Genomic DNA, 13165 nt, shown 5'->3' on the forward strand with positions numbered 1-13165 from the left:
ACCTTCTATCTGGCCATGGGCAATTCTATTTAGTTCCTCATCTGTAAAATGAGAACAACTTGCTGCATGGCAATGCTGAGAATAAATAATTATGGTGTTCATTTATTACTTCAGTACTGAAAGAAAAGTTGAAAGACCATGTGGTCTCTCAGGACGCCAATCTTTCCCAATGCCTTCGGATCTTCATTACAGATTAAATGATTCTGTCTCTACATTTTAGTGGAACAACAAGCAGCTGTTCAAGAGTGTCTAGATGCTCTAAGGGGAAGGTAGATGGAACATAGATGCACATTCTCAGAATCTCGATTAGCTTGTTACATGTATGTGACTGTTTGGAAATCTTTTTCCATTTGGTTTCCAAATATAAAATGATAAAGTGTTCTGCTGTTCAGCACATACAGTTCAGATTCATCAGAATCAGTTATTAGAAGCTCTCTGAAGTTTCTCCCTATCTTAGTGTCCACTAGAACGCACAAGCTGAATGAACACAATGCAAATGAACTTTGCATTTTGTTACCCCAACTGATACAGCTCTTGCTATTGTGGGGGAGGGAAGGATGCTATCCAAGTCGTTCCATTCACTCTGTCTTTATGACTGTATCATGTAGCATAGTTTTGTGAGAAAGAAACATTTCTTAGCTTCCATTGTATAACATACCGAGTTATTGGGATACAGTCTGCTGCGTACAGAAGTCTTGTTTGAGACATGTCCAATATTTAATGAAAGCTGTGGGAGTTGGAGTGTTCTCTCAAATAATCATTGACTAAGGCCTTTCTATCAAAAGATATTTTAGCTAGGGACCTAAAGGGACTGTAGAAGAAACAAAACAAAACCATTAATATTAAATCTTGCCCAGGTAGCTCAACACTAGTGTCGTTTATTTGAGCAGCATGTGTAACCACAAAGATACAAACTGCTCCTAATATTCTGAGCCAAATTCTTTCATGTAAAGGTATCGAGTTTACCAAGCCTGTCCCGGCGATGTGTTTGACTCAAAAGTAAAATGAATTCTGCATTTAGATTGCAAAAACAGTTTGAATGTAAAGGCTGGAAATTCAATAGCCTGTTCCTCGAAATATGAGTATCACCAATAAAAGTCAGATCTGATTTTGACCTTTCTCACCGTTAGCGGAACAAGAATTATGCCTATTGACTGGGAAGAGAAATAGTTCCTAAAAGTAAACTGTCAAGGAACTATTGTGTGCCTTTGAGCTTGTCTTTCCTTTACTCTCTGCCGTTTCCTTTGCTTTATTCTGTGGAAGTATGTTTACTATACATCTCTCTCTATCTGTAACCTTCAAAACTCCCCCTGCCATTGTCATTCAACATTATCCTATACTGATACGCTCAGGGAAAAAGCTTTTGTAAAATCCCAACCAGTCAAGTGATTCTGCAATTCAAGTGATTCTGGGATTCTGCGTTTTTAGTATAGCCACAGCTAGGAGACTGGAAGAGTTCTGATCAAATTAATAGTAACACCAGAGGCTTAATGCTGCTTCTGCCCTACCCCTAACTGCCTGCCTTTTCCTCTTGCCTATATTTTTTTCATGAATATTTGGTAACACTGGAAATAAACAATGCCTTATTCTCTTTTGGCTGCAACTGTGTTTTTTAAGTCTGGTGCATGATTATGGCTCTGTGTATGCTAACACTCTCCTGTCCTACCTGTACCCCCACCAGTTTCTAATGCATCCTCCCCCACTTTGTTTCAGCCTGGCTTTCCAACACAGGACATTCCAGTGAACTTGCGGCTTGGTTACCATACAGATAGCGTTTGGTTTCTCATTGCTTTAGAGTGGTGAACAATTCATCTTATTAGGTGGTATTTATGTTCTAGTCAGATTCTTCCATTCTGATGAGTGTAATATTCTTAGACACATCTGAGGCTCATTTCAAATCTACTTCTGTGTTTGAAAGTCTGGCTTCAATTCATTTATTTTGGGGTTACGTTTTAGTCAAGAACTTTTAAAAATTGGAAGGGTATCTATTGAAAGAGTATCTATGCCCAAATCTTTGCTGATGGACTGGTGTTTATAACTTTACTGGTGCTAAACTAAGGGAAATGTGTGTATGTATGCATGTGTACATAAATAAACACAGACCAATATATAAACTACTACTAATAATGCAGAAAATACTAAGAACAGTCTTTGAAACGTAATTTAAGGCAATGGTTGGCACTCAACAAAACAAGTTAAATAAATTCTTGTATTTCTTCTACTGAAGAACTTTTCAGAAAGGAGGTTCAGTTGGTTAAATGAGGTTAAATTCGCTTTGTGTCTTGTAATTTTAGATCCCAGTTATGGATCTAATTTGGCATATTTTAACTTTAAGCATGCTGAAATTTCAGCACAATGTATTGACTAAGAAAAGATGTAACCCACCGTATTGCTAAATATTGAGACTTATCTCAGTTATTTAACTCAACTGGATTTCAAACAGGAGTCTAGAGTTTAAGGATTATAGTGTTCACAAAAATACCCATTTGTTATCTTCTTCCATAACTATGCAGTTGCTTGCACTTAAAGTGATCATTTATTTCTGTAGGCATGTGTGAGTGTTTACAGGATAACAGCTCAATGTTCTGTCGCTGAAATTGAGGTGGACTTACTTCTCACTTCTGAAGGGATGACTTTTCTTGTTTCTAATCAAACTTAGAACTGAGAAAACTAGTACTTAGTTGGGCAGGACAGAGAACTTTTAAGTGAAGCCAGACATATACAGTCCATCAGATGCGAGTCTTTGTTAACTATTTAATTCCTTATCACTTCATAGTGTTGGATCTTGAGGACTGCCCAAGTCCGATTTTTACCACTTGGAGTTAGCATCAGATTATGTTTTGCTGGAATACAATTGTATTTTTCTTTTAAAAGAGAACTTTAAACAAAAGTCAAAATTACGCCTAAAATTATATATGTAGATAATGCCAGATTTGTAACTGTTAATTTCTCTTCATTTTTCTTTAATATTGAACAAGAGAAAAAGTTCACAGGAAGCTTGCAAATTCAATGGGTTTCACTTGGAGAGCTGAAAGTGTTTCTCTCAGCTTTATTTACAAGCAACCACTCTAGGATGCTTTTGGCAACCAAACATTTCTCCTCAATTCATCTTCCTTTGTCCTGTGTGGTTGGTTTTCTTTGTTGTTGTTTTTGTGTTTTGTTTTTGTTTTCCTCCCACACCACTTAGAGTTGCATTTGTTTTATTCATATGGTATCCCCTCCTTTCACAGAGACAAGGAAAATGTTGCTGCAGCATCAGAAAACAGGTAATGTCTGCTCTGCGTGTTCTGTTTATTCCTTTTCAATTTGTCTCAATTTTACTCATTGTTCTTACCTCAAAGCCATATGAAATTTGTACAATTTGAGTGGGCAATTACGGATAGAGGTTGCAACTAAGCAGGTTTTGGGGCATTTCTTTTTAACGTAGAGTTCAAATTTCTATGAGATGGTAGCAAACTATGAAACAGGGCAGGGTGGATTGAGTAGCTCAACTTATAAGCCTGAAAAATTAGAAGGTTTTATCAGGTCTTGTTGAAATGGAATGTTGCGTGTTTGATAGGGTTTTAAGAACAATTTCCATTTTAAACTTTGTCTAGGTTGTTCAAGATGCTTTTAAGATCTAAGAAAGAATCTTTTGGGTATTATGAGAACATTTATATATCTGATTCTTGCATATGTTGTTTTATCCTTGCTGGACTTTGAGGTTCAAAACACACCACTGTAAGTAACTTTCTTCAATTCAAAAGTGGTTTTCTACCAAAGAATCCCAGCACACTTTGCAGTTACATATAGAAACATATCTATAAAGGTACACACAAGTACTGGAACAAAGTAAATTAGTCTGATCGGATATTTAATGGAGCAAAGAAATGCCTCTTATTAGTTCATGCCATGAAACAAATTTTACCTCACTGCTTTTCTGTCTTGTTCATCCCTCCATAAACAGTGCACAACTACTTTGTTTTTAAGACTTCTCGCATTTGAACAAAGGTCACCCAGAACTAAAATCCAAGTGTAAGCATTATCCTCACTAATGACATGAGCAATGGTAACTGGCACTTGGAATGCTAGGTAAAATAAGAATTCCGTCAGAAGAATTAAATAAACCCCTTGATTACTGCGTAACAAATGTATATAAATTAAATTGAAAACTGAAGTAACACGTTAGCATTTCAGTAGCTGTTTGACTTTTGCAAAACCATCTACAGGACTGTGCAGCTGCTCCACTGAAATCTCTTCTTTTGGATTTTACCAGGAACAGTTTCTGATGTATGACTGGTGTTAGTGTCACACTACATTGCCTTAATCTTGCATGGTTTGTCACACCATAGCTTTTCTCTACATCCATTATCATCACAGCTTTGCTATGTGTCTTATTTTGGTATGCCTAGCAATATGGTTTCCAGATTTAACGCAAGGTACTTTTTTGGATTCTTAAATCCTTTCCTGGTCTTAAGCTGTAATGAACTATCAAGCTTTGTCACAATTTCAAATGCAGTACCATGATGATCTCCTATGGTGTAAGGAATTTAGGGATACAAAAAGAGGACACTGCTGGGTACTTACAGATTTAAATCTTCCAGGAAAAAGAGAAGACAGAAAAATGAAGCCTTCATTATTAAACCCAGACTTGACTTTTCAGTTAAGAGGTTCAGCACCTTTGTTAGTCTTCTTGTGTGGCCCTCCTGCCCCAGCTTTGCCTGCTGCATACAAATAATAACTGCTGTCTTAAAGGGGCAGGTATTAGTGTTCTAAGGTGCTACTTTATTTAGCATGGGTAGAGAACACCAAGTATCTCTGAAAACAACAAAAAACAAACAACCCTTTTTCTGTTAAAGCAACCAGCTTCTTCTATGGCTGGAATTCTCCCTCTCCCTCAAAAACGTGCTGTTCTCTAGGTGACATGATAACAAATATCTCATTTACAAATTCCCTTGTAATCTTTGTTACCCAGGCCTTCAGCTACTACACATGCGCCACAGTATGTGACCTCAAGTATTTGGCATCCTCCTCAGTCATGCACCAAGGATGCCAGCACTGACAATGCTAAGCCAGTGGCCTCCAAGGGGTCTGTGAGGCTTGGAGCGGGTACAAGTCAGAGGGAAGCCAGTTTCATCACTACTGGCCAGAAAGTCCCTCTAACTTCATCCAGTAATCGAAGGTACACTGTGACGTGTAACTGCATAACTGACCTGGTTTGGAGCTTTGGAATGGTTTGGTAATAACAATCTCTAACTCCTCCAGACAGAAATGCCCATGGCCTAAAAGGCAGATGTGTAAGTTCCATAAATTCCAGCAACCCCAAGTTCCCATGGATTTTACATGTTAAAGTGACACTCTTAAGGATTTCGTCTAGAATGTACAGGCTAGAGCCATTAAGCACCTTGTGCAGAAAAGCAGCAGCTGATACTATTCACTGTATTTCTACAAGCATTCACATATTCAAATGCAAAATTCTTCCACAGTCTTTCTCTAAATATCTTCTCCAGCACTTTTCTTCTAAAAATGCTAATGTAAAACAGATAAGTTTTGCCTATTCATTTTGATTTTGACCCTTATATTTTCAATTTTATACAAGACATCTGTTGGATGACTTGAAACAAAAAGGACTTCATGCATTATATAAAGGAGACTAAGTGCAGCTGTAATAATCTATTCAATTGTTATTTGGACAGAAAGTCACATAATTTAGGACTCAACTGAGATCACGAAGAGTCATCTGCAATTTATTTTTAATGTTTGAGTGCATTTGTTCCTCTGTTTCCTCATTATGGTTGTTAACCATTATTATCCTCTTAACCTCTACTGATCTGTGTTACTTTTCATGAGTGAAAATCGGTCAAGTAGAGTATGTGTTTGTGTTCATCCACTTAACTTACTCACATCATGCATTTTATGTTTGTTAGAAATACAGAGATGTTTCAGAAAATACATTTCCTTTGATTTTCCCTAAAATGCAAAATACTGTAAAGATTAAAAGCGTACAGAATACCTGTTTAAAATAGAAAACAAACTTAATAATGAAGCTGTTAAAATAGGTGACTTTTTTATAAAATGGCATTCATGTTTACAAACTACCAAAATTCTTCCATGCCTGAATAACTTAAAAAAATAATAAATTGAAATTCTAGAAAGGTGATTTGGGGAAAAAATATTTAATATCTACATAAAATATCTAATTAGAATTCATAGTTGGTCAATTAAAAACAGTCAAGTTAGTCTGAATTCTTTCCATAAAAGAGAATTAGTTACCAAATGTACACTTTATGTGTAGTAAGATCACCCTGAGTTTTAAGGTTTTTATATATTTCATTTATATCTATTCTACTTCCTTTTTCTGTTAAACAGTTAATGTGTTCTGCCCTGCAGGAATGTGATCAAGCCTCTAACATTTTACTCACATTAAAAATCTATTACAGCATGTAAGATAAATTTTCTTTCTATTTCCCTTATTTTTTTAAGGTATTTCAGTATATTTGCATTTAATTCATATGTGTTTGTCCAGTTGACATCTGTCTCCACACAGATCCATGTCTACATACATTCTCCTCTTTCCCTCTTTCCTCTTTTTTTTTTTTCTTTCTTTCTTCTTTAATGTGTATCAATGAGTATGTGTTTTGGTTAACATTTTGGAGATTGTTACGACATATAAGTATCCTCACTATTTTCTTCTATTTAAGGTATGAAGTTTTGATTCTTCTGATACCTGTAACAATTTTCATTTCAGTGAAAATAGACAAAATAGGTGAAATCACTGTTTTTTTTAAAGACATGCATGAAATTCCATTATAAAATGGAATATAATATTGTACAGTTTGTCCTTTCATGTTTGCTCAATCAAAGATGTGTAAGTACAAAATTCAGAGTCAACATCATGTAATGTGAAAATTCCAGTGCCTGTTGTTGCTGGTGGGGGGAATTGTGAGAGTATTCCTTTACCTTAAAACTCAGGAATAGACTAGCCCATGACCCATGGCTGTGATGTGTAAGATACAGTTACTTTGCTACATAGCTATCTAACTGATGCAGTATGAATGAAGTGGAAAAATTTACAACATAATGCAAATGCATCAAGAGGGAGAGTTAATCTCTAATTTAAATGCAGATTATGATGAACAAACTTTTGCAAAAGTGAGGCAAAAGTTTTTCACATAATGACTTGAAATCCAGAATTTCAAACAAGGTTAGCTGAAATAAGAGACACCATACTTAGCTGAAATAAGAGACACCATCACTTAGACTACCAAACCCACAGAACAAGGTGTCATATGAGAGGAGGACAGGGGAAATGGGACAGTCCCTTGAAGAGCAAGAGGTGTCCTGAATTCTGAAGTACTAAATGCTCATTCTAGCTCCTGAGGAGTGCAACTTGTAAGATCAGTGTTTCTGAAAGAAGCAAAAGAAAATATTAGACAGAATTGCTGAAAGACAGAACTCCCCGCTCCCCCACCGAGAACTTTTAAATGACATAGTAATTTTTATTTGTTTTATTGACAACTAAATAATGAATATACATATTACTCTCCTTTTGTTAATATCTAATTCATTGACACAATCAGCAAAGACCTAGAATCTTGTAAATCCGTCAAAATATATTTTTTTTTTCATTGGATGTTAAGAAGAGCTAGTGGGAGACGAACTGAACCTCACAAAAGATTGTTTCAATTTTTAACTCTGTTATCTTTCAAGGTTGTTTAATGGATCAACTTTACCCAATTTGTCTGTCTGTAACAGATGAATAATACTTTCCAATCTGAGTGACAGTGTAAGGCTAAAATATGTTAACGAGCACTGCACACTCACATAGCAAGCAGTGCAAGACATTAGCAAAATGGCCACAGGATACAAGACTAGACTTTGTTTATTTAAATCTATTTTGCAATCAAAGATAACATGATAACAGAGAAGTATAAATGTTTATTTTATCTGTGCCACAAGAGGACCCCAAGGATAACTCATGCTCATCACCCAAGTGGTTTTAAACCTAAGATAGTAAAATGTTATGCTACTTTTTTTTCCTTACATACTCTTCTTATGTGTAAAAAGGTGAGGTGTCTCATCATTTGATAGGTTGGCCAGTGTAACGTGGGGTGAATTTAGGGCAGAGATGAGCTAACAATCAGTGGACTCTTAAACACATCTTTCCAGTACCTATAGGGCAGAAAACTGACTGAAGTCAGCACAGAAGTGTGCTGACTATATCTCTAGACTTTCAGAACCTGCAGGAAACCTGCTGCTACAAAACTGTAATAATATTCCTTAAACTGCTTTTCTTTATCTAATTAGGAGGTTTACTCTTTAATGTAAACTTCAGCTCCTGGAGTAAATACTGCATGAAATTTATCCTAACTCAAAGAGTTTGTGACAGGGTCTATACAACTGTCGAAGTACTGCACGCCACGCTCCCTGTCACTGGCTTCAGTGGGAAGAGGACTTCAGTGTTGTATAAGATCTGGGATAAATTTCAGTCAGGACCAAAAACTGCATTACAGTCTTAACTGCTCATATGAAAAGGCCTAACAAATGTCTTTTTTATTCCCCCCCCATCCCCTCCCCATCCCCCCTCCCCAATAATTGTGCTTTTCTCTCAGTAACACAGCCTGCTACTATGTTTGCAGATTCAGCTGCAAACATAGGTTTCATGCTCTACATTTAAATATGCACCTTTTTAAGATGCTTCCTGTTTTATTTAATTCAACTCTAATTAGTATCCCTGTTGAGCATGCTCCGGTGTCTACCAGCTCTGCCTCTGCTCCTGCACCACATGCTTCAGCACATCAGCCTGCTACTGCTGCTCAAAATACAGCCAGTCTGATGACACCGCCAGCAACCACTCCCACCTCAGTAGTGCAAGAGTCTTTCTCATCCTCCTTCCAAAGGTAACGCTTTGTTGCTTTTTCCTTTTGCAGATGTACCCCTGTATGGCTCTGGAAATGCTGCATACACATTCTAAACTTATGAATGTTGTATGTACATGCTGTAGCCTTTTTATATGCTTTTAGTTTTTTGTTTTGTTTTGCTTTCTTATTTTAAAGTACATTCATGTTTGCGAAGAACTTGCAAAATAAAACTGGCCTAAATCTTTTTTTTTTTTTTTAAATAGCATTGTCTGGTATATACCTTACATTTTCAAAAAAAAAAAAGTTTGGGGTTAAAACCAAGTGTTTTTTTCACTGCTTGTAATAAAACCAAAACAACATCTCACAGTTTCTTTTAGTAGTGTTTCTAAAGTAGGACATGAAATGGAAAATTCAAAAAAAATAAGTAATTTACTCATGTGATTGAGCTTATCATATTGTAGCAGATGTCAGTAGAACAGGGTGCACAGTGACCAGTAAAACCACACATCTTATGATTGAGTGCAATTCATCTCTAATAGTTTGATCTACTTTCTTTTTTTTTCTAATGCAATTCAGTTATAGAGCTAATACGAGTTTCTAGGAGTTATAGTGGTATATCAGAAGCAATAAGGCTCAGTCTGTGAAGAAATAGATGGGAATTATGCTGCCGTCACATTACAGCAGTTTTGGGGATAGTACGAGTGAATTTTTGCTGTATATTATTCGTTCATCTTTGGGTTTTGCTACATTAATATTCCTAAAATGTTTATATTTTATCCTGCTTTAAAAAATCCTAGGAAAAACACACAATCAGTAATACAAACTACTTTAAATAAGTGAGATCTAAGATGTAGTCTGCCATATCTTAGAATTCTGTAAATAGATTTGGAAGTGTTCTTAGCTCTATTTCTTGTTTAATTTTTTCTATTTCACTTAAATTATATACGAATACCAACTACTTAGTTTTTCACTTTAGTCATTTTTTTCCAAATCACCACCTACTGGATTCCAGAGTTTTTATTCCAGTGCAAGAAAACCAATCGTCCAGCCAGCAAAGGAGGTTTGAATAACGTATTATACTGTAATTCAGAACTGTGCTGAAAGGCATGTCACCTGAAAAAATGATATGGCTAAAGCAATTTTATCCTGTTGTTGAAACTGTAACATGAAATAAAAAGAATTATCTAATACATGCCTCGAAAACAAATGCCTCTATTCAACTAATCATGCCATAAGTTTTAAGGAGAATCTTTTATCTGGTATTGCTTTCATATTAAAATGTTTAGCTTGAATTCAGACTCAAACATCCTCAGGTCTTGCAGGTAAAAATATGTATTGTTGGCAAAAGTCCTGTCCTGAAATATTGTCTGTCTTAGTTTACATTCTGTTTTTAAGATCTTTTACATTATGTGTGCATTTTGTCTTGTGTTTGTAGGGTTGTTGCTTGGTTGTGCTATTCTGTAAGTCTGCAGATGTACACTACAGAAAACCGGTTCCTGGTAACTATGCAGCAGTCCTCTTGTACCTGAACTCCGACAAAGCCTGGTTCTGATATCATGATTTTTGTCCCTGTGAAATTATTTTGTACATACTTTCATGCTTTTACTGTGTCTTCTGCAGAGTGCTTGCAGCCCCCAGCTCTCTTTCACAACCTAAGCCTTTCCTTGGGTCCAAGAACATGTCATTAGCAGCTTCCACTATTTCATCTGCTATCTCATCTCAGTCTAGGTATATCTACAAAGCTCTTTTCTGTTTCTTTTTAATACATTTGTTTTGATTCTGTATTACTCAATTTTAAGGTTTTCTGCTTCTTAAGAGATTGGTTTTGTGAAGAATATTGAAAAGTCTGATGTGCTTAATGGAATAGTCTTCTTGCTTGATCATTCACATTAAACCCCAGCCAGTAAACACCTAAGGTTTAGTCTTAGGATATGTAACCACAACATCTTTTTAGATCAAAGGTATTTCAGTTGATAAATTTGTCCTGTTTTTGCCATCTTAAAATGAAAAGATGTGTCAGGCCTCAGTAAGGCCAGGCAGGAATGACAAACTTTTTTTTTCTCCTCATGGTCAAGACACAGGATCATAGTTTAAGCATCTGATGCACTCTCAAAGGACCACAGATCTCCATTTATTACGGTCTTAGTTGTGGCTAATGAAAGACTACTGATAGGCAAAGATAGGATCTATCACAAGAAAGAATGCTGCTGTACTGTCCCACTGCTAAACTTTTTCTTAGCTTTCATTAACACTTTGTCAAGACTAACAGAGGAAAAATCAGTAGATTTTAAGGTTCATTATTTGAACAGTCTTCACAAATAATGAAAAAGTGAGTCAGCGATACATTTGAAGTGGTCATTATCCCAAGTCTTTTTTACCTTAAAACAAAATGTAGTTAGGAATCACCCAGAAGTGTTGCTTGAAATGAACAAAGCATATAAGTTTGAAGGCTACGCATTAGAGGTAAAATAATCTTATTCAAGAGTATCATAAAAACAGCAGTTAAGCACTATGCACTATTACATCCTTGAAAGCATTTTGGTTGGCTTCACATCACTGAAACCAATGCAAAAATGAAATGCTACAGAACAGAAGATCAGGAGAATTGTGAGTTTTAGGATGTAAGCATGGCTTTTGTTTCTATAATTCTCTGTATGAAGCTGCTAAAAGGTAAGAAGAAAAACTAACTGTTGATGCAATTCCATATATTCGGGTGGAAGTACAATACTTATGTCTTCAGTTTCGATTACGTCATGAATTTGGTGAATGTCACAAAGAGTGTTACCCAGAATGGAAGGACAGAATGGAACAGAAGATTTTGCAAGGGTTTTTACTGCCAGTGACATCTAGTTTAATGTATGAGCTTGCAAAATTCCCAAGAGATTAGTTATGTAGGTAATTCATTATTTGTGGGTATCCATCTTAAAATACTGTAAGAGGACCTAATTTTCAAATTATGAGTGCTCAGTGCATTTCAGAAGTAATTCTTACACTGTCTTTTTGCTCAGTTCTGTGCTCAGATTAGGCTCTTATATGTCATTGGGTTTTATTTTATCTGATGTTTGTTTAACTACCAAATCTCTTCCAGTCAGTTGGAATGATCACATAGCTTTATGATAATAGGGTCCTACGTACTACATAGCTCTTCTAGGAGTCTGTTAAAAGCCTTTAATAAGAAAAAAAAAAAGACCCATGCTTATTGATCAACAATAGTAACTGTGTGTATTTGAGCTTGTTTATAACACTGGTGTGCAAAATCCATTTATTTTTTTCTGAGCTCCAGAAGAGACTCAGTTTTAGTATTTCTCCAAGCTAAGGACTGAAATGTATCCATCAGTGAGAACATGAAATCAAATTCAAGTTGACTATTTTGGCTAGTCAGTGGATATCTATTTACTTCATCACTCTATATCATAGGCCCCATATAAATCTTGATATGATAGGTGTATTTTTACATATCTGCATAAGAGATTTCCTTTGTGCTTTACTAACTTAAGTGAGAATTACACAAAAGAGCTAGTAATAGGTCTTACATAGTAGCCTGCATGTAGTAATACAGCATGTAGCACTTCTTATTTCTGCAGTAATTTCATTGAGATAACTTCATAACAGGCTCTAGCTCTTTTAAGAATAATTATTAGATAATGAAAAACTTCTACTTAGTAAACAACTTTGTAGCAATCCAGAAAGATAAAATCACAGATGCGTTCACTGCATGTATCACTTTCAGGGATCCATCAGTAAACTGCAATAAAGTTTATTTTATTGCATACCCTAGATTAGAAAGTTTTTTACGCTTCAGTGGAAAAAAAAAGAAGTCTTATTCATTGATAATTTGTGCGTCTAAGTATCTTGTAAGTATCTAAGTATCTTGAATGAGAGAATATATTTCTAACTATAACAACTAATAAATTAGAGCAAGTATAACACTATTTCTTCATTCAGAATTATCCATTCCACTTTAATTACACATGCCTTTCATTCAGCAAAGGGAAGCAATATGAGGCCTTGAAGCTATAAAATCATTTGTAATTATTAATTCATTTCTAGTTACGTATCAGTATTAAGAGGACAGAGCCAGGCCCTTTGCAGTGGTTTCTTGTGGGAGGATAGGAGGCAATGATTGCAAACTGAAAAGAGAGATTCTGACTAGCTAAGGAAAAAACCTTAAGCCACCCTTCGAGTCAAGCAGGGCAACAGGTTGTACAGAGAGGCAGAGCAGTCTCCATTTTTGAAAGTTTTTGATACTACACTGGATAAAACCTTGAGCAGCCTGGTCTGACCTCAGAGCTGGCATTGCTTTGAGCAAGAGCTTGGATGAGAGA

General features: G+C 35.8%; 1 protein-coding gene and 1 long non-coding RNA gene across 24 annotated transcripts in view; one reads left to right on the plus strand and one right to left on the minus strand.

Moving 5' to 3' along the window:
* Window positions 1–13165, plus strand: part of LDB3 (LIM domain binding 3) — a 121431-nt gene that overhangs the window by 84705 nt on the left and 23561 nt on the right. For 11 of the 22 annotated variants that reach the window (XR_011810346.1, XM_038181044.2, XM_038181040.2 and 8 more), the window contains 4 exons: window positions 3231–3266; window positions 4955–5161; window positions 8709–8879; window positions 10461–10568. The exons of 1 other annotated variant lie outside the window; for it this stretch is intronic. Coding sequence is in view for 20 of the 21 variants with exons in the window: in XM_038181044.2 (XP_038036972.1) it covers window positions 3231–3266; window positions 4955–5161; window positions 8709–8879; window positions 10461–10568 (522 nt within the window). In the remaining variant the exon portion in view is untranslated. The remainder of the gene's footprint in view (window positions 1–3230; window positions 3267–4954; window positions 5162–8708; window positions 8880–10460; window positions 10569–13165) is intronic. 10 more of the 22 variants (XM_072040089.1, XM_072040090.1, XM_072040091.1 and 7 more) reach the window with 6 other exon arrangements.
* Window positions 1–13165, minus strand: part of LOC106019172 (uncharacterized) — a 90840-nt gene that overhangs the window by 44698 nt on the left and 32977 nt on the right. The window lies entirely within an intron of this gene.

This window comes from Anas platyrhynchos, chromosome 6 (genome assembly GCF_047663525.1).
Source record: "Anas platyrhynchos isolate ZD024472 breed Pekin duck chromosome 6, IASCAAS_PekinDuck_T2T, whole genome shotgun sequence".
In the NCBI taxonomy this organism is placed as follows: Eukaryota; Metazoa; Chordata; class Aves; order Anseriformes; family Anatidae; genus Anas; species Anas platyrhynchos.